This window comes from Typopeltis vanoorti, chromosome 4, assembly GCF_054136105.1.
Source record: "Typopeltis vanoorti isolate ZY-2024b chromosome 4, IOZ_Tvanoo_1.0, whole genome shotgun sequence".
NCBI classification, from domain to species: Eukaryota; Metazoa; Arthropoda; class Arachnida; order Uropygi; family Thelyphonidae; genus Typopeltis; species Typopeltis vanoorti.
The window spans coordinates 138,320,670-138,347,590 of record NC_143552.1 but is presented as its reverse complement, the minus strand read 5'-3'; the positions used below and the strand labels follow the sequence as shown (position 1 = coordinate 138,347,590).

At 35.1% G+C, this 26,921-nt stretch overlaps 1 protein-coding gene across 2 annotated transcripts in view; it reads left to right on the top strand.

Moving 5' to 3' along the window:
* The window catches only part of LOC150107706 (ubiquitin-like modifier-activating enzyme 6), a 701,981-nt gene that overhangs the window by 93,400 nt on the left and 581,660 nt on the right, over positions 1 to 26,921 (top strand). For both annotated transcript variants that reach the window (XM_090391479.1, XM_090391480.1), the window contains exon 5: positions 910 to 1,004. In XM_090391479.1, the coding sequence (XP_090247605.1) occupies positions 910 to 1,004 (95 nt within the window). The remainder of the gene's footprint in view (positions 1 to 909; positions 1,005 to 26,921) is intronic.

The following is a 26,921-nucleotide window of genomic DNA, read 5'->3' as shown; positions in this document are numbered from 1 at the left end:
GATAAAATTCTTAATGAATTGGCTTCAATGAGACCTTTATCAATAAAACTTTCAAATAGAAATACCTATTGGCTACTACTTATTCTTTGTTTAAAGCAACCCTTTAAGACTATATATGTATGCATATAGATATCCCTCTTTTATTATTATTCCAGGTTTCACTTCCCTTTTATTAGCTAGTCTTCCATTAGCTCTGCTGTCATTCAACCATTTTTTCATGCATGTATGACTTCTTTGGAGGGGATCTTATTCTTAGGGATCATTTTCTTCTTTAAAATTAAATGTGGGGACAACTTTCAGCCATTGGCAGTTATATAATATATAACGTCATTATGCTGATTTTCATAAACTGTCTGAAAACATATTTTTTGACAATAATTCTAAGATGGCATCAATTGTAAGATACATCCTGATTTCAGAGACATTAAAATGTTGGGGAAAATAAATGAGCTTAGAAACCAAAGGAAATACAGTATTTTTATCCCATCTTTTCTTTGTTTTATATCTTATTTTTTTATTTTTAATAATTTTTGTTGCACACTCTTAAGCAAATTGGAAATATTTGTTTTCTATTTGCTTAAGAATGTGTTCACATTCTTGTTTACAAGAATATCTTGACATTCTTGTAAACAAGAATGTCAAAATAACACGTGAACAAGATAACATGTTTACATGTTATCTTAATATTCAGTTGCTAGTCAGTCTTGCTCATCTGCAACAGCATTTCTGTGAATGGGTTGCCCTGTAAATTGGGAGTTGCAATCCACCAATGAGTGCACAGTCAGCAGATATGAATGGTTTGAAATATGAGTTGGATGTTGAGATGTGATGGAACAGCTGGTATAATGTTTATTATACTTATTAAAAAAAAAAAATTTTTTTTTTTTTTTTTTTTTTCCTTCATTTCAGAATTTAACACTTCAAGACCACACAGATTCTTCTGTATCAGATATTGGTACAAATATTTTCATTAGTCCTGAAGATGTTAACTCAAAGAAAAAAAGGTAAGTTACTGAAAGATTTAATTCTTTGATCGTAGTATTTTTGTCACTGACTAACATGATATGCATTCTTGATAACACAGAGGAATGTTATCATGCATGCAAAAATTATTGTTTCTTATCTCCACGTTTATCGGTGTTAAAACATTCTGATTTTATAAGTCATTAATTTGTGCAATTTACCTTTCTGAAAGTCAGCATATGATTAAATTTTGTTCTTAATTTAAGAAATAAACAGTAGTAAGGAATTAAACCCCCCCCCCCCCAAAAAAAAAGCTAATAAATGACTGTTTCTTTCTGTTAAATATGATCTAAAGAAACAGCTGTAGTGTTGCATAAAGCAACCCAAACTTCAATTAAAAAGGAGATATCATAAGCTATTCAAGGCTAAAATATTAAAATAGTAGACATTTATGCTGAAACCAATAACTCTAAAACAAATTGTATTGTTGTACCATTCTAATACAAAATATTCTGCAATATATTGCATATGTAGAGTAGTATATAAAAAAAAAAAAACCAGTGAGAGCAACAACCTTTGCTTGAATTCATTCACTACCTACATTACTACCTCTGAAAGTAATCCCTTCCAATTGTGCACTACACTGAGAAAATCTAGCTCTCACACCTTTCTTGACTATATTCATTCTCAACTTCCATGGATGCCCTCTTGTCCTCTCCATATCCTCCATAAAATGAAAGATTCCATCCACTGGTATCCTATATAACCTTTTTAGAAGTTTGTAGGTTTTATATCACCCTCTCTTTCTCCTGTTTATTAGTGTTTACACCCAAAAGTTCTCAATCTGTTCTCATAATCTACATTTCACAGTCTTGATACCATCTTTAACACTCTCCTTTTCATCTCTCCACCATATCTGCATCATGTGGAAACCAGGAGACAAGATCTGTTCACAGTAGTTCAGATGAGGTCATGCCTTGTAAGAGGCAAAATGATTTTCTTATCTTCATATGTTAGTGTTTATTTCAGCATTACAATTATCCTCTGAGTTGTATTTGCAGTCTTTGCTATATTTCAACTTTCTATTAGTAAAATTCCGAAATCCCTACCTTGATCAGCTTCTTCTGCTAAATCCTGCCAGTATAATATGACATTGGCTATCTTGTTACACCAAAGTACATAACTTTACTAACATTGAACTGATAGCTGTTTTCACATGCCCACAATTTCAATCCATTCAAATCATTCTGCAAGTGCTACATATCAGTTACATTCCTAATTACCCTGCTTATTTTGCATTAACAGACACCAGCCATATCCTTCCCAGTGTCATTAATGTAAAGATTGAACAACAATGAACCAAGGACTGATACATGGATCAGCATAGTGGTCACTTTATATCTTGCAGGGGCCCTCCCTCTCACTTTTTGATATTTGTTGGTCAGCCATCCTTTTATCCAAACTACTGGTTTCGATAAAAGTTTGTATGGAAGATGCAAAACCTGTGGAAAGACTGAAATTGACATGACAATTTCAGTCTTTTCACAGGTTTTGCACCTTCCATCCTTCTCTATCCAAAACAGCTCTTTCAAAGCTGTTGGCATATGAAAGAGCTGTTTTGGATAGAGAAGGATGGAAGGTTCTTATCTATGTTGGATTCGACTAATCTTGGATGGAGGAGAAGAAGAATAGTTTATATAATCCAATTCTATATCATATAAATCGCCCAAACCAGCCGCCATACCTTCCCTTAAAATTCATTCACATTCTCCCCACTTTCCATATAAGGAAAATTTTCATCAGATGATATCCTATAAAACCCATTCAAAAGTTTATAAACCTCTATCACATCACCCCTCTTTCTCCTGTTAACCGGAGTCTGCAATCCATATACAATCTGTCTTCATAATCTAAATTCCATAATCTGGATATAATCTTGATAACTCTTCTTTGCACCCTCTCTGCAGCTTCTTTATACCCTTGTAACCCGAGAGATGAAATCTGCACACAATAATCCAGGTGTAGTCTTATCAAAGTCTTATAAAGAGCTAAAATGACTTCCTTATCCTTGGATGTAAAGGTTCACTTCAACATCACGACTATCCTCTGAGTTGTATTTGCAACTTTTGCTATGTGATCTTTGAACTTCAAATTCCTATCCACCAATATGCCAAGATCCCTTGCCTCCTCAGTTTCTTGTAGCATAACCCCACTACTATAATATGCCTCTGGAACTGTAATCATGCTAAAGTGCTTAACTTTATACTTACTAACATTAAACTGATTGCCATTTTTGTTTGCTCAAATTTCCAGCCTATTCAAATCATTTGTAAATGCCAAATATTAGTAGCACCCCTGATTGTCCTGCCTATCTTCGAATCATCACCAAACAGTTGCACATCTAATGTTAGACTCTGCCTGATTTCATTAATGTACAGATTGAACAATAATGGGGCAAGGACCCCTGAGGTACACCACTGGTCATCTTAAATCGGGCAGATTCACACCAGCCATACACCACTTTTTGCTATCTGTCTGTCAGCCATCCACTGATCCAAGTCAGGAGTTTATACTCCAATCCCAAATTCTCCAGTTTATGCAACAGCCTTTCGTGTGATATCTTATCAAATGCCTTAGAAAAATCCAACATTATCTAGCGTATCCATTACCTTTATCTAACTTGGTCATAATATTGTTATAAAATATGACACATTGCTAAAACATGACCTTCCTTTAGTAAATTCATGCTGTTCCTTGCAGAGTATAGCTTGTTTGTCTACCCATTTCTGTGTGCGAGTTCTTACCAACTTCTCTAAAATCTTCACTACCACACCAGAGATACTTGATAAGTCAGTAGTTAGATACATCAGTTTTTGCACCACCCTCGTACAATGGAACTATCATACATTCTGGTGGTACATTCCAGAGCTGAGACTCAAGTTATACAAACATGTGAAAGGCCTAGCCAATTCGGCTGAACATTCCTTTAGCAAACGTGCTGATATTCCATCTGTCCAGATTAACAGATTCTTATCTAGGTTGTCTAACAGCTCTTTAACCTCGTTTTCATGACTCTAACTCTTCATCTAATGTAGCAGTCGCACTACTACAAATTGCGCCATGTTACATACACCTAGTTGATATATCTTAGCAAAGTGAGCACTCATTAACTGAACAATCTCAATAGCTTCTGACACTCAAGTACCATCTGCATTCAATAAAGTTATTCTTTCATTCGTTCTTTCTTTTGCTTGCAGCATAACGATAAAATTCTTTTGGATCGCCTTTAGCTTGCATGGCCAATTTTTTTTCATACTCCGATTTAACTTTCCTCACAATACTCGTTACTTTTCTGCCTGAGCTTTATATATTTCGTAATTCCTCTCACGATATTCTTTCTACATCATCTTCTTGGATCTCTTGCTTAATAAGGTTGCACAACTATTTCATTCCCAACCTATTTATTCTTCGAACACTAGGGATACATTCAGATATCACCTCATTTAAGCACTTTTTCAAATATTCACATGCATTGCTTACATTTTTTCCATTCAATAACTGATATCATGGGACCAAAGACAGTATTCTCCTAAGATGATCATAATTTCCGACTTTGAAGTTCAGCATGTAATCTGTTTTAATCAGAGCATCAATACAATTAGATACTTCCCAAGAAAGCACAGCAAGATCACTGTCACCAATTAGTGGTAAAATAGCCGTATTCTTAACATGGCTTAACCTTCTGGCGCTATTAACCAATTCAACACTCTTTGACCTTGATTTCCTTCTTTCGCATGCTGCTTAAGAAAGTTGTCTTGTTACAATTCAATAAATTCCTCTTCTTTCTTATCGTGAGATTTCTCTTCTACGCAATCAATGTATGGAAAATTAAAGTCACCCATAATGATCATTCGTTTAGTACTCATAGGCTAAATTGGGAGTGCTTAAGGGTTAAGCTGTATAACTGAGAGGAGACCTCCACATAGCCTTTAAAGGAATGCAGAGAACCGACCAGGGCTTCTGACCTAATTTCCAATCTTCACCTTCTTGTGGTGCACCCTGTTGGATATCTACCTGGATACTGAACGAACGAGGATGAGCTGGCAATTTGGGATTTAGCCAAACATAAGAAGCCTGAATGGCAAAGGAATGGAGCTAGCTGAGGAATTAGATAAGTACCAGATTGACATAATAGGGATGACTGAAACAAATAAGACAAAAACTGGTGAGATCTTTCTGAGCAATAAATACAAAATGTTATATTCAGGCAATGACAATCAAGGAAAAGAAGGAGTAGCCATTGTATTCATCATTAAATACGAGGCTAATCTTCTTCAATGGCAGTCAGTCTCACGTAGAGTGATGTGTGCAAATTTCAGAATGGGGAACTGGACAATGAGATTTGTCTGTGCCTATGGTTCCCACAGAAAGCTCTACTAAGGTAGAAGTGGAAGGATTTTTTGAGGCTTTAGAGAAAGCAACTGACACAATGAAAAAGGAAAAGTTGGTTCTTGTTGGAGATCTAAATAGCAGAGTAGGAAATGATTGTGAGACATACAAAAATATTTTGGGAAAATTTGAAGAAAAGAGCAAAGCTAATAATAATGGCAAATACCAGTTGAATTTCTGCTCAGGACATGGACTGGTTATTACTAACACCATGTTCCAACATAAAAATGTGCACAAATTCACATGGAGAGAAGAGGCAAGGAATAAGAAAAGTCTCATTGACTATGTTACTGTTGATAGCAATGTTTTCTCCCTTGTGCAGGACACCAGAGTGTACAGAGGATCTGAAATTGGAAGTGATCACTATTTAGTCTTGAGCAGGATAAAATTGAATTTCATATTGAAAAGAATAACATGTAAGAAAGTTTTGAAGTGAATAAAAGTTGAGCAGCTCTCAGATGTGAACTGTAGACTAAAATACACAAAGATTATTGAATAAAAAATGAAAGAGTTTGAGAACAGGAACCAAATCTTGGAGATTCAGTGGCAAGCCTTGAAGAAAACCCTGATTGATTCAGCTAGAGAGGCACATGGTAAAGTTGTCTGCAAGGATAGGAAAATTAGAACTCCATGGTGGACACAGGAAGTTAAACAGGCAGTGAAGGAAAAGAAGAAAGCATATCAAAAGTTCCTGGCAAATAAGTCAGCTTGTGCTCTTAGAGAATACAGAGATAAATGTAAGAAAGCTAAACACTGTAAAACTAGCTAAACAAAAGTCATGGGAGGACTTTGGCAAGAACATGGAAAATAAATATCAAGAAGGTGGCAAAATATTTTGGAAGTTGTTGAAAAAGCTTAGAAATGGAGGAAAGAGCACTGTAAAAGGAGTTAGAGATGATAAAGGTGACATGAAAATGGGTGAAAAAGATATCCTTGAAATATGGAGTAATTACTTCGAGAAATTGCTAAATGAAACAAGCAGTGATAGCACAGTGGTAAAAAACACTGACCAGGCATACAGTCAGGAATATATATCCATACTTGAAGTAGATAAAGCCATCAAAGGCTTGAAATGTGGAAAAGTAGCAGGAGTAGATGATATTCAACCAGAAATGCTGAAGTATGGTGGTATAAAAGTCTTGCAGTGGCTGCACTGCATAGTTCAGAAGACTTGTACAGAGGGACGAATTCCTGATGATTGGAGTAGAACTCTCATAGTACCCATATATAAAAAGAGAAATAAAACTGAATGTGAGACTTACAGAGGTATTTCTCTATTGAGCGTTCCTGGTAAGATATATGCAAGTATACTTGAGAAACGATTGAGAAGAATTGTGGAAGAAAAGCTTCGTGAAGAACAAGCTGGATTCCGGCCAAATAGAGGCTGTCAGGATCAGATCTTCACTTTACGACAAATAGTCGAGAAAGCATGGGAATATAACAAAGATCTCTATTTGAGTTTTGTAGATCTGGAAAAGGCATATGATAAAGTGCCAAGAGAGAAGCTATTCAATACACTACAGTTATGGTGCCAATGGGGCATTACATCAACCAATACTTAGTCTTTATTTGAGTTGTAAGTCAGCAGTTAGAATTGATGGAAGTACAAGAAGATGGTTTAATGTTAAATCTGGTGTGAGACAAGGATGTACATTATCCCCTCTATTATTCATTATCTATATGGATCACATTATGAAGGAAAGTGGTATTAAACATGATATCAAAATTGGAGATGTTAATGTCAGCTCTTTTCTTTATGCAGACGATGTTATACTTATCAATAAATCCGCTACGAGTCTGCAAGATTCCTTGAGTAAATTGAATAACTGTTGTAAGGATATGGTATGAAGGTCAGCAATAAAAAGACAAAGACAATGAAAATAGGCAGAATCGTTGGAAATGTCAACTGCATTGTGAACTGAGAACCTGTGGAACAAGTAAAACATTTCACCTACTTAAGCACGATTTTTAGTGAAGACGGTAAATTAAATATGGAAATAGACAACAGAATCAATAAAGCTAGTATAGTAGGAAGTCAATTGAATAAATTCATATGGAATAAGAGAGAAATTAGTCGGAACACTAAATTAGCTGTATACAAGACACTGTTCAAACCAGTTTTAACTTATGGATCTGAGAGCTGGGTCAGAAGTAAAACACTTGACCAAAGACTAGAGACCACAGATATGAGAGTCCTGAGAAAGATTAGGGGCATGAACAGATGGCATCAATTGCAATATCATATTAAAAACGAGGATATTAGGAAAGAACTTGACATTGTCAGCATCCAATAATGCATTAACAAATCTAATCTCAGGTGGTATGGTCATTTAAACAGAATGGACGAGGAAAGATTGGCAAAACAAGTGTTCTCTGCAGGTTGACAGGAAAACGACCTAGAAGAAGACCAAGATATAAGTGGATTAATGCGGTACGAATTGCCTTAGACGACAGAAATATAAGATCTGATAATATTGGAGTCTTGACAAGTAACAGACTGATCTGGAGGAAAATTGTAGATAGGAAGTTAGTAATGATGTAAATTTTTCATGTAGTACTATCATATCCTGTACATCCCTTGAGGGTACATGGCAGGAATTCGATGATGATGATGAAGGCTAAATTGGCAATGCATTTCTTTGTTCCCTGCAACTGAGCCACCAGGTCTGTAGCAACACCTCACCATATATTTCATTCTGTTAACCTCCACTTCACACCAGATAGGCTCAAACTCATCGCTACATGGGACGTTGTTACTATCATTGTTTTCTTGTGTTTCTCCCCTAACTGGGTTTAAGTCATCTGATATCATTAGTAGTAGCACTCCTCCTCTCCTCTTCTGTCTTTCCTAAAAATAGTATACCCATTACACTCAATCCCACTTAGCATATCTGATTCTGTTAGCTGGGTTTCACTATTGCCAACAATCTTAGGCCACATCATATTCAATAAAGCAACAAACTCGACACCGTTGTTATTAATGCTCCTGGCATTTGTCTATAGACATAATAAATTACCACCTAGCATATTCTTATAATTATATATGCAATCTATTTGGTCTTGTTCTAGAATTTTCTCTTTTACCTCCCCACACATACTTAAAAGGTCTGAATCCAAAGCCTATTTTTCTACCCCTTTGCCACATACATAACCATGTTCGAAAACAATTCATATCATAGGTGAACTTTCACACACATTTTTTCGCATTCCTGCCCTGATGATCTAGTTTCTCTGACTCTCTGCATTAGGGTTCATACCAAGAAGTAATTTCTCCAAGCTCTGGATGCCAAATGAATTCAAGTGCAAGCCATCCTTCTTATACAAGTCGTTTCTGCCATCAAACACACCCCACCCATCTAAAATTGTACATCCATTTCTTCAACACAGCCTGCATATGAAATCATTTGCTATCATAGTCCTCCTTCTTAACTCAGTATTGTCATTATCTGGGTAGCTATCCTACAGTTTTTACTCTCTCACATTTCTTTCTCGCTACTTCCAACAGATCTTTCATATCTTCTCTCATACTATATTTGTCAATACTTAAATTATTAGTATCTACCAGAACCACCATCTCTTTTACTTTCTTTTTAGCTTTTCAATTACGTTTGTCATATTTTTCATTTTCAGGAGACTAGAAGTGGTGACTTCCTCGGCAAGCGCAAATTTTAAGATCGAATCACCATACTATATCACCTTTTTTTTCTCGTAGATTTAACTGATTTGCCTTGTTATTAATATTATGATTACCAACACTTCAGTACTTTCCTGCCTGTTCTTGTTCTGATCCTTTTTCTTATCATGTCTAAGTTTAGTCAAATGTTTTTCCATCTCTTCCATTTCTCTTGTTGATTTTCTAATAATTTCTTTTAATCGAGATATTTCTAATGTCAACTTATCCTCAGATAAATTATCATTCTCACTGCAGCAGTACTTTTGTTGATCAGGACAAATGCTCTCCTTAGTAGTAAGAACTTGAGCTTTAGATACTGCCTTGTTATGACAATTTTTTTTGCACCATTCTTAAGAGTAGTAAAAACTAATACTGTTTCTGCGATTATATTATAAAATGTTGTAGTATAATAATTTCACTAAAAACCTACAATAATATATAAGAAAAATAAACAATTAAATCCAAGAAAACACTTAATAAATCAACAAAATCACAGATCTTTTAGGAGCTTTCTAACAGCACGTCTTTTCACCTGATAGCCTCGAAACCAGACCATGCAACAGTCTTCCATGCTATACTTGTCAGAAGTTTTAGCAAAGTTCAAAAGTATCATGGTCTATCCATTTCCCTTGTGTAACATTATTATAAAATGGGAGCAAGTTACCCAAACATGATTTTCCTTTAGTAAACCTATGCTGTTCATTGCAAAGTCTTGATTCTCTGTCAGCTCATTTATCTATGTGATCTTTTACCATCTTTTCCAAAATATTTGCCATCACCCTTGTGCAGTGGGATCATCATATATTCTTTCCGCTCCTGTGAATTCTTTCCTGAGCAGTGACTCAAATTATACAGCTTTCAAAGACAGCCAGTTCAACTGAACACTTTTTTTAGCATCCATGTTAAAATCCCATCAGTCCTTTTTGCTGAATTCTTATTCAGTTTACATATCAGCTCTAGCACCTTCTCGTCATATAGATGAGTTTCTTCATCCAGTGTAGAGGTGACATTCATCTCTGTGTTGCATACACGGGTTGATAACTTTTAGCAAAATTAGCACTTCTTAATTGAACAGTCTCTTTTGCATTGCTTTCTCCCCTTCATATCATTTGCATTCAGGAGAGTTCTGTTTTCACATTCTTTGTTTTACTTGCAACATAATTGATAGAATTATTTTGGATTGTCTTTAGCTTGCAGAGCGATGCCGACACTTAGCCTTCCATATGATAGTTGTAATTCTTTGGTCTGTAGTTTGTATGCCCCAGTTTGACACCATTCAGATTCATGTTCATACCATATTTACTCGAATATAATTCACACGTTTTTCCTCAAAATTAAAGTTAAATTAAAAAATCTGTAGTTTGTATGACCAGTTCAACAACGTTTAGATTCATGTTCATACCGTATTTACTCGAACATCATCATCATCATCATCATCATCAAATTCCTGCCATGTACCCTCAAGGGGTGTACAGGATATGATAGTACTACATGAAAAAAATTACATCATTATTAATTTCCTATCTACAATTTTCCTCCAAATCAGTCTGTTACTTGTCAAGACTCCAACATTATCAGATCTTATATTTCTATCATCTAAGGCACTTTGTACCGTATCAATCCACCTATATCTTGGTCTTCCTCTGGGTCGTTTTGCTGCCAACCTGGCAGAGAACACTTGTTTTGCTAATCTTTCCTCGCCCATTCTGTTTAAGTGACCATACCACCAAGATTAGCTCTGCTAACGCATTCCTGGATGCTGACAATGTCAAGTTCTTTCCTAATATCCTCGTTTTTAATATGATATTGCCATTGATGCCATCTGTTCATGCCTATAATCTTTCTCAGGACTCTCATATCTGTGTTCCCTAGTCTTTGGTCAAGTGTTTTACTTCTGACCCAGCTCTCAGATCCATAAGTTAAAACTGGTTTGAACACTGTCTTGTACACAGCTAATTTAGTGTGTTCCGACTGATTTCTCTCTTATTCTATGTGAATTTATTCAATTGACTTCCCACCATACCAGCTTTGCTGATTCTGTTGTCTATTTCTATATTTAATTTACCATCTTCAGTAAAAATCGTGCCTAAATAGCTGAAATGTTTTACTTGTTCCACAGGTTCTCCATTCACAACACAGTCGACATTTTCAATGATTCTGCCTATTTTCATTTTCTTTGTCTTTTTATTGCTGACCTTCATACCATATCTATTACAACAGCTATTCAATTTAGTCAGAGAATCTTGCAGACTTGTAGCAGATTTATTTAGAAGTATAACATCATCAGCATAAAGCAAAGAGCTGACATTAACATCTCCAATTTTGATCTCATGTTTAATACCACTTTCCTTCATAATGTGATCCATGTAGATAATGAATAATAGAGGGGATAATGTACATCCTTGTCTCACACCAGATTTAACATTAAACCGTCTTGCTGTACTTGCTTCAATTCTAACTGCTGACTTACAACTCAAATAAAGACTAAGTATTGCTTGATATAATGCCCCATTGACACCATATAACTGAAGCATGTTGAATAGCTTCTCTCTTGGCACCTTGTCATATGCCTTTTCCAGATCGACCAAACTTAAATACAGATCTTTGTTATATTCCCATGCTTTCTCGACTATTTGTCGTAAAGTGAAGATCTGTTCCTGACAGCCTCTATTTGGCCCGAATCCAGCTTGTTCTTCACCAAGCTTTTCTTCCACAATTCTTCTCAACCGTTTCTCAAGTGTACTTGTATAAATCTTGCCCAGAACACTCAGTAGGGAAATACCTCCGTAATTCTCACATGCAGTTTTATTTCTCTTTTTATATATAGGTACTATGAGAGCTCTACTCCAATCATCGGGAATTCGTCCCTCTGTCCAGGCTTTCTGAACTATGCAGTGCAGCCACTGTAAGACTCAGCATTTCTGGTCGAATATCATCTACTCCTGTTGCCTTTCCACATTTCAAGCCTTTGATGGCTTTTTCTACTTCTAATATGGATATGTATTCCTGACTGCATCCCTGGTCAGTGTTTTTTACCACTGTGCTGTCAGCACTACTTGTTTCATTTAGCAGTTTTTCAAAGTAATTACTCCATACTTCAAGGATATCTTTTTCTTCCGTTTTCATGTCACCTTTATCATCTCTAATTCCTTTTACAGCACTCTTTCCTCCATTCAACCTCCAGAATATTTTGCCACCTTCTTGATATTTATTTTCTATATTCTTGCCGAAGTCCTCCCATGACTTTTGTTTAGCTAGTTTTACATAGTGTTTGGCTTTCTTGCATTTGTCTCTATATTCTCTAAGAGCACAAGCTGACTTATTTGACAGGAACGTTTGGTATGCTTTCTTCTTTTCCTTCACTGCCTCTTTAACTTCCTGTGTCCACCAGGCAGTTCTGATTTTTTTTATCCTTACAGATAACCTCACCACATGCCTCTCTGGCAGAGTCAATCAATGTTTGATTCAGAGTTTGCCACTGAATCTCCAAGGTTTGATTCCTGTTCTCAAACTCTTTCATTTTTTCTTCAATAATCTTTGTGTATTTTAGCCTACAGTTAACATCTGAGAGCTGCTCAACTTTTATTCGCTTTAAAACTTTCTTACATGTTATTCTTTTCAATATGAAATTCAATTTTATCCTGCTCAAGACTAAATAGTGATCACTTACAATTTCAAATCCTCTGTACACTCTGGTGTCCTGCACCAGGGAGAAAACATCACTATCAACAATAACATAGTCAATGAGACTTTTCTTATTCCTAGCCTCTTCTCTCCATGTGAATTTGTGCACATTTTTATGTTGGAACATGGTGTTAGTAATTACCAGTCCATGTCCTGAGCAGAAATCCAACAGATATTTGCCATTATTATTAGCTTTGCTCTTTTCTCCAAATTTTCCCAAAATATTTTTGTATATCTCGTATTACTCGAATATTATATATTCTTTTGTATTACTCGAATATAACTCGCAAAAATTAAAGTTAAAAAATCGTGGTGCGAGATATATGTGGGATTTTCGGTAACTAAAGTTTTTCAGGAAAAAACTAAATTAACATTTATAATTAAATTCTCAGTATTCATTATAATTTTAATTGCCTACATAGAGCCTCTGCAGCTCAGTCGGTATAGATGAAGCTGTTTGATCAGAAAGACCTGGGTTCGATTGCCATCCAAGATGTGAGGAACTTTTATCGGGGCTCTTTGAACTAAAGGTGAGTTAGTTGGTCTCGTACAGTGAAAGAGGGTTTTTTTTCACCCAGAAACTTGGGTGTCTCATCCCTCAGAACAGGTAAACCAGCCCTGTGAATTATTAGATCTCATACGAATAAATAATTTGTTCAGTCTCATGATACCAAATGTATTGAAGGGTAAGCTATACCTCTTATATAAATGCATTCTTCCTTCATATATCCAAAAATATACATCTAAAAATCTTAACCATCCTTTCAACAGCCTTTGTATGGAACCATTTGCTATCATGACCCTTTTTAATTTCTGGATAATACATCTAGGTAATACTAACAATTTTCATTTTCTCACTCTTCACTCTCGCTTCCTGCAGCAATGTTTTCACATCCTCTCTCTCCTACTATACTTATCACCAGTCATATCATTTGTTCCTACCAGAACCACCATATCTTAAAAATTTCTTAAAAAGGATACTTTTTATGTCAGTGTCATTCTATCTTCTGCCATCTCTTACCTCTGAGACATCTCAGAAAAAATTTCACGTATTCTTAAAAGATATAACATATAGACTTCCTTTATTAACCACATTGACATCAATATGGATAAATTTTTGATAGCACCTGGAAAATTTGAGGTAGTAACTCTGTCATCACTCATACGTTTTATAATTGAAATGCTGTTCCATATACAGTGATACCTCGGCTAATGAGTGACCCTGCTAATGAAAATTTTTTTCGCTGTTTTTTTTTTTGGACTTGGCTAACGAATGTTTTAGTAAATGCGTGCGCTAACATAAAGCAGCAAACATGAATGGTTGGGCCATTCCAGGAGCTTTGTATACGAGAAATTGTATACAAAGCACATGTTCCAAAGATGTTTTGATGCAACTTCATTTACCAGTCTGACTCTGAGGGAATTCTGGAAGGATTATTATCATATCCTTCATGCTGTTCAAGTCATTGCGATGGCATGGGACGAAGTGTCAGTTAGGACACTTAATGCTGCCTGGAAAAAGTTATGGCCAGACTGCTGTGCAAGATAAGCGCTGTTTCCAGTGTTCAAGATGCTGAAGATGCTGCTGGGGAACTTGCTGCTGAAAATGCTGACATTGTAGATCAGATAGTCTCCTTGGGCAAAGCATTACATTTGGAGGTAAATGAAGAAGATGTAGAAGAATTAGATGAAGAACACTCAAAAGATCAGGAAAGAGACAAGGAAGATAAAGAGTGCTCATTAGAGGAGGAGGATAGCAATAAAAAGGGAAGAATGCCAACAGGTGACATTAAAAAAATGTTGCACTACTGGGTAGAGTTTCAGTCTTTGGCTACAAAGTGGCATCCCAACAAAGCTGAAATGAACAGACTTTGTGCCCTGGTTGAATTCAAGTGTCTGAATTACTTTAAAAATATTCTGAAAAAAATCATCATCATCAAATTCCTGCCATGTATCCTCAAGGGATGTACAGGATATGATAGTACTACATGAAAATAATTACATCATTACTAACTTCCTATCTACAATTTTCCTCCAAATCAGTCTGTTACTTGTCAAGACTCCAACATTATCAGATCTTATATTTCTTTCGTCTAAGGCACTTTGTACCGTATCAATCCACCTATATCTTGTTCTTCCTCTGGGTCGTTTTGCTGCCAGCCTGGCAGAGAACACTTGTTTTGCTAATCTTTCTTTGCCCATTCTGTTTACCACCTGAGATTAGCTCTGCTAATGCATTCCTGGATGCTGACAACGTCAAGTTCTTTCCTAATATCCTAATTTTTAATATGATATTGCCATTGATGCCATCTGTTCATGCCTCTAATCTTTCTCAGGACTCTCATATCCGCGGTCTCTAGTCTTTGGTCAAGTGTTTTACTTCTGACCCAGCTCTCAGATCCATAAGTTAAAATTAAAACTGGTTTGAACACTGTCTTGTATACAGCTAATTTAGTGTTCCGACTAATTTCTCTCTTATTCCATATGAATTTATTCAATTGACTTCCCACCATACCAGCTTTGCTGATTCTGTTGTCTAATTCTATATTTAATTTACCATCTTCAGAAAAAATCATGCCTAAGTAGCTGAAATGTTTTACTTGTTCCACTGGTTCTACATTCACAACACAGTTGACATTTTCAATGATTCTGCCTATTTTCATTGTTTCTGTCTTTTCATTGCTGATCTTCATACCATATCTATTACAACAGTTATTCAATTTAGTCAGACAATCTTGCATACTTGTAGCGGATTTATTTAGAAGTATAACATCATCTGCATAAAAAGAGCTGACATTAACATCTCCAATTTTGATATCATGTTTAATACCACTTTCCTTCATAATGTGATCCATATAGATAATGAATAACAGAGGGGATAATGTACATCCTTGTCTCACACCAGATTTAACATTAAACCGTCTTGCTGTACTTGCTTCAATTCTAACTGCTGACTTACAACTCAAATAAAGACTAAGTATTGCTTGATATAATGCCCCATTGACACCATATAACTGAAGCATGTTGAATAGCTTCTCTCTTGGCACCTTGTCATATGCCTTTTCCAGATCGACCAAACTTAAATACAGATCTTTGTTATATTCCCATGATTTCTCCACTATTTGTCGTAAAGTGAAGATCTGATCCTAACAGCCTCTATTTGGCCTGAATCCAGCATGTTCTTCAAAAAAGAGAAGTTCAATCAACTTTCGACAGATTTTTGACTTCTCCTTTAGCAAAGAGACAGAGGCTAGCTACTTAAGAAGATGAGACTTACCTTGAATAAACTTAGAAAATTTGGAAGAAGAATAGTAAAAACATTGTGTACATATTTTCAGTTTAATAAAGTGTATATAATAGTGTAAAGATCGTCAGTTTTTCATTCTACTTTCCATTCTCCTTCATCTAATTGGGTAGCTATTCAACTCAGCCTTTGGTGAGTTTTTGCCCTTTTATAGTGTGCTTTTTACTATTTTATAAAACTTATCTTTCAATAGTAGGCAGCATCCAGAACGAGTTAAACGATTTTCTATAGAAACCTACGGGAAATCACATTTCGACTAACGAAGATTTCGGCCAACAAATGTGATTACGGAACGAATTATCTTTGTTAGCTGCGGTATCACTGTAATAGCCTTCTTTTTTATAATCAATATTACCTACCTGATATGATACTATATGTTATCTGATTCAGTGCTTTTTTGTTTCTATTATCGTGACTTACTTTTCATGTCCTTTCGATGGCTTTACTCACTTTTTGACTTTTTCCAATTCCCTCATTGTCCATCTAATAATTTGTTTTAGTCCAAATATTTCCAAGGTTAATTCATTCTCAGTGTCCTTGTTTTTTTTCCAAAATGCCACGATTGTGTTCACTGGGGTTGTCCTTGTTCACAATGTCACTAGCATTCTCTTTCTTCCTGATCCATTATTCTTTTAAAGTTTTGTTGCCATTTTATGCTACTACTTTAATATTACAGAATTCCAACAAAACATCAGGAAATATACTAAATATGGATAACCCTCATATAACGCAGATGTTAGGTTCCACAGAAATGCCGCGTTATATAATTTGCGTTATGCGATACTCAGATCACACAGAAAAAGTAGGGTTATGTTCCTAAATCGTTTTTTTTTAATTATATAAACAACAATGACATCCGACAAAAAATATTTTTATTTAATTCAGGTAATTCATGTAAGTTAAGAAAACATATAAACAATGAAACAAAATGCATAGTATAAACTTATAAAAATACAAATTGTACATAAACTTCACTGCACATAATGCATAAATGTTTTAGGCAAAATAAAATAAAGCGCATATTTTAATCATCATCAGTTTTCAAAATGAACATTTCATAGATGTTCTTTATTTACGAGTGACCATCATCACTTGAAATCTCTTGGACATCATTTGTATAATTCTCATTGCATATTCCGTCTGGTTTATTATCAAGAAATCAGTAATAAGACCTTCCTTACCACTTTGCTGCAATTTTTTAAGTTCATAATATGGAGTTAAACGAATATCTAGTTGTCTCCTGAATTTTCTGGAACGCTCTATTGAAATATTATTATCCATAAAATAACGTCCTCACTTTCTAGCCAAGTCCAATCCGTCTGCTAATTTCTTTAAACTGAATTCTTTAACGAATTCATCACAATCAGAATCTTCGGCAGAACTTTCCCCGCCATTTAGTTCGACGTCATCTATTAATTGTACCAGTTTCTCCTCATTTAAATCTGTTTCCCCATCAATTAATTCACTAATTTCATTTTCAGCCATATAGAAAAAGCCCACTAAGTGGCCATTACTATAAAAATAAATTTTTTACATAAAAAAAACATTACATATTGTATGTAACTCACCAGAAAATAAAGTGCTAAGCTTGAGATTAACACTCTTAATGATTTTTAATGTGCTTTCCTGGCAGAAAATGAAGACAACTTTCAACAGTAAACACTTTATATGGTAAACAATTGACATACATGCGTGCTAAAGGGTATTTATCCTAATCGCTATTTATAACTGCATGCACAATACAGGCAGATGCAAATTTAATGAATATAAAATTTGATTTTTAATTCGTGCGGTGAAAAATATATGAAAAGATAAAGGTTACTATAATTTGTAGACCATGTTTTTATCGAAACCACACTGTATAATACTGCATTTTTTTTATGTTGAGCCCATACACAGGAGGTTGGTTGGTCAACCTATAGTACATTAGCACCGTGTATGGGTGAAACAAGCGTTACTACAATTTGTAGACTACGTTATATCGAAACCGTGCTGTATAAGTACCGTGTTATACGAGGGTTACCTGTACTGTAAATACATAAAAATTAGCAGTAATATACTATAAAAACTAATTATTCTATATAAAAAAAAAAACACAATAAAAACATCAAAATCACCAATTTCACAGTAGCATTAAATAAACCAAGTGTATGGATATGCTATGTTGATGATGTATTCTCAATTTGGCCACATGGCTTGGATATGTCGAAAATGTTTTAGTTTGATCTTAACAACCAACATGCTAGGATTTCCTAACACATCTTAACAATCATCATCTATTTCATCATTTGTAAAAGAAAATTGTTCTTCTTTGACACTGGTCACCAGGCTATCCAGCAGATCCTTTTCTGTCTACAGAAAACTTACCCATGCTGGGGTAGTCACCAGACCCATCTGCTCAGATTATAGTAGCTATCTTCTGAAATTAATCACATTCAGGATACTTTTTAAGCCAGTGGCATTCTCTCTTCTGCCATCACTTACCTCTGGGACATCTAGAAAAAATTTCACATACTCTTAAAAGATACAACATACAGACTTCCTTTATTAACTACATTGGCATCAATATGGATAAAATACATCACTCCTCATATAATTTGTATTCATTGTATTCATCATATACTTCAATGTAATATCAAATCTAATACAATTTTAATGTGCACTTTGCATCCATGATAACTTTGACATGTATACATGTTATCGTTGGTTGGGTGGTTAAACCATACCAAAATTTAACCACCTTTATCTGCTGATTTAGAAATCCCCTCTCTCATCTAGATTGTCCTGGTATTTACAATATTTCATGCTGTTGCAAACTGGTATACTTTGGACGAACAGGAGGAATGGCTAATAATCTGACTGAATGAACATAGGAATTGTGACCATTATCTATGCTACAGCTGCTCTGGCATAGACACCATTGACACAGATCACTGAATCCATTTGTACGGGGCCATCCCTATTATACATAAGCTGATATAAATCTGTAACACTATTGCCGAAATATACCACTGCACTCTACAACATTCTCCAGATTTAAAGAAATGAGGTTGCCTTGCCTTATCCATAATCTGGAAGATGATCATCTTGAAATCTTCAGTGGAATGAGCACGCTCTCACAGAGAGTATCAGCTAGGACTTTATTGATCAGGAATAATAAATTAGTTAATTATTATTACTAAAATAAAGAGTCGAAAGGCTTCAATTTGGTGATACAAAATTACATAAGCAAAGTGGATGTTAGATCCAGCATTATTTCAAAGCCAAATGTAGAAACTGTGAAAGTTTCATAAGGTAAGTTGACCAGAGAGCTTACCAGGTAGCCGGAGAGTGTATTCCCATAAGCTCTGTGGTCAACTCACCTTATGAAACCTTCATATTTTCTACATTCAGCTTTGAAATAATGCTAGCTCTAATATCCACTTTGTTTAGTTAATTATTATCCTTGAATGCTTGGTCTGTGGACCAGGGTTTCCAGATTATGTAAAAAGTAAATAAAATATAAAAAAGTATTACAATAATAATAAAAATAACCTCAGCCCCACCACAGTACTAACATGCTATAGGTATATAACTCTTCATGCATTGGAGTCACATAATATATATATGAGGGACGTCCAGAAAGTAAGTTCTGATGGGCTGTCAGAGAAACAAAAATATACTTACAAAAAAAACTTTATTGGAAATTAAAGTAGACATCTTTCACTACTTTTCTACATAATTTCCACCATTGTTCGGGCACTTATCATAATGGGGCACCAAGAGTTGACTGCTTTTCTGACTTCGTCATCATCTTGAAACCGCAGACTACCAAGGAAAGATTTCAGATGTTTGAACAGGTGAAATTTGCTTGCCGTGAGGTCAGGACTATATGGGGGATGATGGAATTGTTCCCAGCCGAAGGTGGCTAGAAATTGTTGTGTTATGCCAACCATGTGTTGGCAGGCATTATCATGAATCAAAACAACGCCCCCTGGTAAGCATGCCACGTCGTTTATTCTGGATCGCATGACACAGTTTCTTAAGTCGCCCGCTCCGTTCATCGTCGTGCACACCTGTCCTTCCTTCATTAAAATGTCTTACCCATCTCATTGAATCACTCATTGCGTGTTCTCCATAAACTTCAATAATTTGGCAATGAATTTCGGCTGCTTTAATGTTCCTTGCATTCAAGAAACGGATAACTGACCTAATTTCCCATGCAGCGGGCAATTCGATTTTCTCAGACATTACACACACACACCAAGAAGCATATGCACTGTGAAAATGTCTGAAAATGGCACCAACGCCTTGCTAAGGAATCAACAAACTCAGTACGCATGAGCACCATTGCGATCGCAGCGCTACAGTGAAAATATTTATAAATGGAACTTATATTTTGGACGTCCCTCGTATATAGTGCTTCTAGCAAAAGGCAGCTTGAGTAGATGAAATTAGACTTAGTCCATGCTGAAATATAGAAGAATAAAAAGTTTTACTCTGTCTATAATGCACAACTCAAGGGTTCAAAGGAACCATTGAATTATACTCCATCTGTCAAAGTAGATGGAGTATAATTTTTATTGTATCAATTTACAAAAAATAAAATAAATAAATAAAAAAGGAGGAATAATAAAACTCCAAAATCATCATTTTCTGGTATATTACCACTTGTGATATGTCAGATATTATCACAATCTGATATAATATTTCATGTCTAGTTTCTAAATGACATTCTCCCTCTCCCCAGTTGTGTTATTTGTCAAACTTCATCAGCTATTTCAGCAATCCTAACTGCCCCATACTCCTTATATCTTAGTCTTCCTTTGAGCCTTTTTACCCGATAGTCTGTTGTCAGACATTTGTTTTGCTGATCTTTCTTCACCCATTCAGTGACATTTCCTTGGGTTAGTTCTGCTTAAACATTCTCAGATATTAGTAATTTCATGACATCTTTCTTTTCTGATATCTTCCTGTTTATTATTGTTCTACCATTGCAGCTATCATTTCTCTCCTTGGTTTCTTCACAGTTCTCATATTTAGTCTCCCCCACATACTCCATTTACAGGTATGGAGATGTGGAGACCACATATCTGGTCTTCATCTCCAGATCTGCTTTCCTTTCATCTGCAAATGAAGTCACGGGGAAGAGAAAGAAGTCACAGGGTGCTAAATCAGGTGAATACGGCGAGTGATCCAACACACAAACTTGGTTTTTGCTCAAAAACTGTTTCACAATGTTCTAATGATGAGATGGTGCATTATCGTGCAAAAGTGACCAGCTGCCTGCATCATGATATTCATGCCATACGCAATGAATTCTCACTATCAATCTCTTCAAAACTTCGAGATAAAACTCACCATTGACCTTTTGGCCAGGCAGAACGAATTCTTTGTGGATGACAAATCAGCATTGTCTTTACTTTTGACTTCTCCAAGCAACCTTTTTTTGGAAACCCCCTCTTCTGGTGGCCTCCACTCAGCACTCTGGCGCTTTGTTTCAGGCTCATATTCAAAACACCATGTTTCGTCACCAGTAACGATCGTTTCATGGAAGTTTGAGTCCTTACGAGCAGTTTTAATGAGGTCCTTGCAGTGTTCCATTCAATAAAATTTTTGGTCGTCGGTCAACTTGTGGGGAAAAAATTGTGAATTCAATTTACGAAGGCACAAACTCTCAGTCAAAATGTTGAAACCTCTTTCATCAATCTCATGGATGATTTTGGGTTTTCTTTGATGAAAGCACGCACTTTTTGTATGTTAACTTCGCTCAGTCCAGTTTTTGGACGGCCCGGCTTTTCATTGTCCTCAAGCGTTTCACGACTACTTTGAAATCATTTAAACCACTCGTAAACTTGAGTGCGGGATAAGCATTCATCACCATATGCTCTTTGAAGCATTTGTTGCGTTTCAGTAAAACTTTTACCAAGTTTAACACAAAAGTCAATCGCAGCTCTCTGTTTGAAACTCATTTTCCGACCATTCGTCAAAACACACTGTCACTCTTGGCACTATAACTCGGCTTGTAATGAAACAAATGCCATTAACAGTTGACACAACACTAATGAAGGTTGCTGCTTTCGACAACAAAAAGATACAACAGAGGGTGGTACTAGTTTCTTCTATTTTCGAAAAGTTCGGTTTCTTTTGGATAGGGGGATGTAGTGCAATGAGGATGAGTGTAGGTATTGATCTGTATGAGTAGATTCACAGTATACACTAACTGAGAAACCTCTTTCAGCTTTTTTGGTAATTGAAACATCTAGGAAATCTAGTTTACCTTCATTTTCCAGTTCCAAAGTAAATTTTATTTTATGGTGGAATGAGTTGATAGATGAAAGAAAATCATGTAACTCAGCAACAGTATATTTCCAGATGATAAACATGTCATCTATATATTTCCACCAAATTGAAAGTTCACTGTTGTGAGAAATGTATTTCAAAGTTATGTATCAGCATAGGGAGGAGATGGAGGGTTGCCATTGCAAGACTGGATAACTGCTTGTAAATTTTTCTATTCCATCTGAAATAATTAGAATGGAGACAATATGTGAAAAGTTAAGAGGTTTCGAGAGGGAACATGATCATCTATAAGTTCCAGGTCTTCACCTACCAGAACATTGGCGAACAAAGACAATATCTAGACTAGCTATAATATTTGATAGCATTATGGAAATTTCTGATAGTTTCTGTGCAAAATATGATTTCGTACTACAGTTGGCCAAAGAGTAATGCCAGCCTTATGTACTTCATATAGTCACAGGGTTAAAGGGTGCATTAATTTCAACTTTCTTAAGATTTGTGGGCCAAGTGAGCATGTTGGGTAAAAAAATTATTGGTCTCTTCATTATTTGTCGAAATAAGGTGATAGTCTAATGCAGTGGTTCTCAAACTTTTTTGTTTGGCGACACACTAAAATCAATAAATAAATTTCACGGCACCCTAGTATTATTTGCTTTTTATAGAGAGTAAAGTGCCGATTAATTGATTCTGAAAGACTTTCATATATAACCCATAAATAAATTGATATTACAGATACTAAAGATATGAAGGAAAGAGTGTTTAAAAGAAAACAGATTTTATTTAAACTAAATTGGTTTATTTTCAGACAACCCAAAAACATACAAAAGCTATTATAAAGGTTCAGATAATAAAATATGAACTTAATGTGAAATATGTGCCTGGTGTTGTTTGTATATTTCTTTGATATTAGGCCTTGTTTTTGAGAGACATATTCTCATATCATTTTCCAGGGCCTTTAGTCTTTCTCTCTTCTTTGTTTTAATATTTACGAGTGCAGAAAAACTCAGTTCACACAAATAAGATGTAGAAAATTGCAATAAGATGTTAAGTGCTTTGAATCCTATATTGGGGTACTCCCTCATAGTTGTTATCCAAAATGAATCCAGACACATTTCTGAATGCTTCAATCTCAATGTACAATCGTTACTTATAACAATTAATTCTTCAGCTTCTATAAGACTTAACTCACTCATTGCTGATGTTGACTCTACAAATGGATTTTGAATCCAATCGTATAAATTGACTGAAATGTCTGGAAAATAATGATCAATTTTTTCTTCTAACAATGTTAAATGACTGTAAATAAGCTTTTGCAGATCAGTGTTCTTACATTTTTTGGAGGCAACTTTAAGGAACATTTCTACATTGTTGGTGCTTAATTTTATCTTCCACATTTTTATTTTATCTTTAAAAGCTTTAATTTTATCTGTAGATGTCAAAATATTCTCATTTTTTCCTTGCATGTTGGAGTTCAGCTTGTTCAGATGATCGAATATGTCTGTTAAATAGGCTAGTTTGGAACACCAAAAATCATCTTGTAATAATTTATAGAATTCTGGTTTTGTCTTCATTTTGGAAAAACATTAATATTTCTTCTTTAAGTTCAAAAAAACAATCCAATACACGACCTTTTGAAAGCCATCTTACTTCGGTATGAAGAAGAAGATTCTTGTAATGAGATTGCAGCGCTTCACATAGTCCTGCAAATATTCTAGATTTCAATGGTCTGGCCTTGATATAATTAACCATCTGAATGATTTCTTCTAATACACTTTTTAATTCCAAGCCTATTGTCTTTGCCACCAATGATTCACGATGAATGAAGCAATGAGTCGTTATAATGTTCTCATTTGCTTTTCTAGCAAAGGACACAAACCCTTTTGTAATTCCAACCATAGAAGGTACACCATCTGTACATATACCCACACAAGTTTTCCAAGATTAGACCATTTGTATTAAAATATGTGTTCATTATATCAAAAACATCTTTTCCCATCGTAGTTTTTTCGAATTCCTTGCAGCATAGAAATTCTTCGATAATTTTATCATCTTCAATGAATCGAGTAAAAACAAGTAAGTGTGCTTTACCACCGATATCAGTTGACTCATCTAACTGCAAACTGAAAAATTTTGATTCTATTATTTTAGTTATAACTGACTTTTCAATATCGACTGACAGATCATTAATATGTCTACTCATAGTATCATTTGATAATGGAATCTTCTTCTGCCTTAGTACCAAAAATTGTTCTCACAATTGCTGAACAGGCCAGATGAATCAAGGTTTCGCCGATAGTATGCGGCTTCATTTCCTTCGCAATTATTTCAGCGACTAAATAACTCGCTTCTTGAACTCGGTCAGAAATTGTAAACTTTCTTACAAAACTTTTACTTTGTTTTTCTTGTAATCTTATTAACTCTTTGAAATATTCAGGATTTTTATTCGAAAAGTTGTCATGTTTTGTGGAGAAATGTCGCAATAATTTGCTAGGAACCATACCCTCATTTGATAGAACCAAACCACACAAAATACACTTAGGTCTGGGAATTAATTTATCACCACACCATGTAAATCCCATTTTTAGATAGCTCTCTTGATATAAATGAGTTTTTACATTCTTTTTCATTGTTCCCCTTTTACATGAACTTATTCTTTCTGTTTCTGTTGTTTCATTAGTGCTTTTTTGTTGCTGAACATTAAAAATAGTCAAATCTTCATTAATGCAAGTATCAGTTTTTGATAATTTATTAGTGTGAATTGGTTTGTTAGCTTTGCTACAAGTAGACATTTCTTGATCGTCAGAATCTTCACTTCTTTTTTTAAAGAAAAATAATTCATGATTTTGAAGGGCATATGTAACTTTAATATTTTATTTTAAAATTTATTTCAAGTAAATAAAATTTTTAAAATTTATTTCAAGTAAATAATTTTTTGTTCACAATGTCTCTCGTTATAGTTGGAATATATAACAATAAGAAAAACCTCTACTCACTGAATTTAATGACTTTAATATCGTACTTTGTTTATTCTCACCGATGACAAAAGACTCATGATTTTTGTTTAGCGGAAATGATCATGTATGATACTTGTCACAAGTATTATACATGAACAGAGAAATACTAAAACAGACAGCAGGACAACTAACCATTCATTAGTTCGTTTTCCCCAGTATTTATGTGCCGTCACATATCTAGTTACTACGACACGTGGTAATCTAATGAAATCCCAGAATATAATATAAGAGTGATACAAAAAATGATAATTTTTATATACGCTTCATCCATTAAAATCAAAAAATATATATTTTTTGTTTTTGATTTAGTTATTTGTGGCAATTGAATATTTTGCTTTTTTCAAATAAACGATTCAAAATTTTGCGGCACCCAGTTTGAGAACCACTGGTCTAATGGAACATGAAAAATCTGATCAAGAGTGAAATCTTAATAAATTTAGTTTAATCCTTTATCCAAGTGTGAGCAAACAAAGTTTGCGCCAGAAAGTATCTTCAGGACTGGGTTAAGGTGGTACAACACCAGGGCAACTCATTGCAAAGGTGGAGCAAGCTACCAACACTCCTATCAGTATCTCCTATAATGCAAAACACATCTCCTTGCAGATATGTCTAATGTTATGCATTAAGGGAAGGGCCACTACCCAGACTAGTTTCGACCTTTATTGAGGTAGAATGGGAGTTCATGTCTCTCATCATTGGCCTTTGGAGAATAAAGCAATCTGAGGGTCAGCAGACAGTAAGAGAGGAGTATGATGTAAGATAGAGTATGATAGTAGGAGGCAAAAGAGGCCTCAGTCAACTTGTTTAGCCGTATTAGGCTAATTGGTCTGTAACACATAATCTCTATTTATCTGTTCAGAAAAAAAAAGGTTAAACATAGACTTTTGTCTAGGGTTCACATATGATTTTATCCAAATTAATAATTTACTTAGAGGATCTTTTTGTGTTACTAAATATAATAAACTTATTTGTATTCCGGGTAATTAAATTTTACTGCTGTTATTGAGAAACTGAGGACTTATGGTCCAGGCTAAATATATGAATTGATCATAGAGGTCGAACTTAAGGTCCAGAGAGAAAAAATAAAAAAAAAAAAGGATTTTTTTTTTTTTTTTTGAATACATTTAAAATATAAATTTTATTATTTAAATTTAAAAAAATTCAAATAATAAAATAACAGGACTTAAGGTCCGGTGAGTTGAAATGAATAGGGACTTATAGACCTGGTACCATTGGGACTTAGAATGGGGTAGAGACTGGCCCGGGAGATGCCGCTTGCGAGGAGCGGCACCACCTCGCTGTAAGCCTTTGCAGCCTGGGTTCTCAGCTCTACCCCCCTTATTTGGAGTAAAAGAAACCGTGCCAGCGAAAGCTTTGTGGCTAGGGAAGACAGAGTGGTTATTCTTTTTCCTGGGGGAGGGGGGGGGGGTTGTGGGTTCTAAAGAGATATACAGGGCTTATAAGAAAGCAGCATATTGTCGGTGGTTTGCAGTATTGATTCACAAATTTAAAATCTCCTAGTAAGTGCCTTTCTTGTGCAAGAAATTTGGGT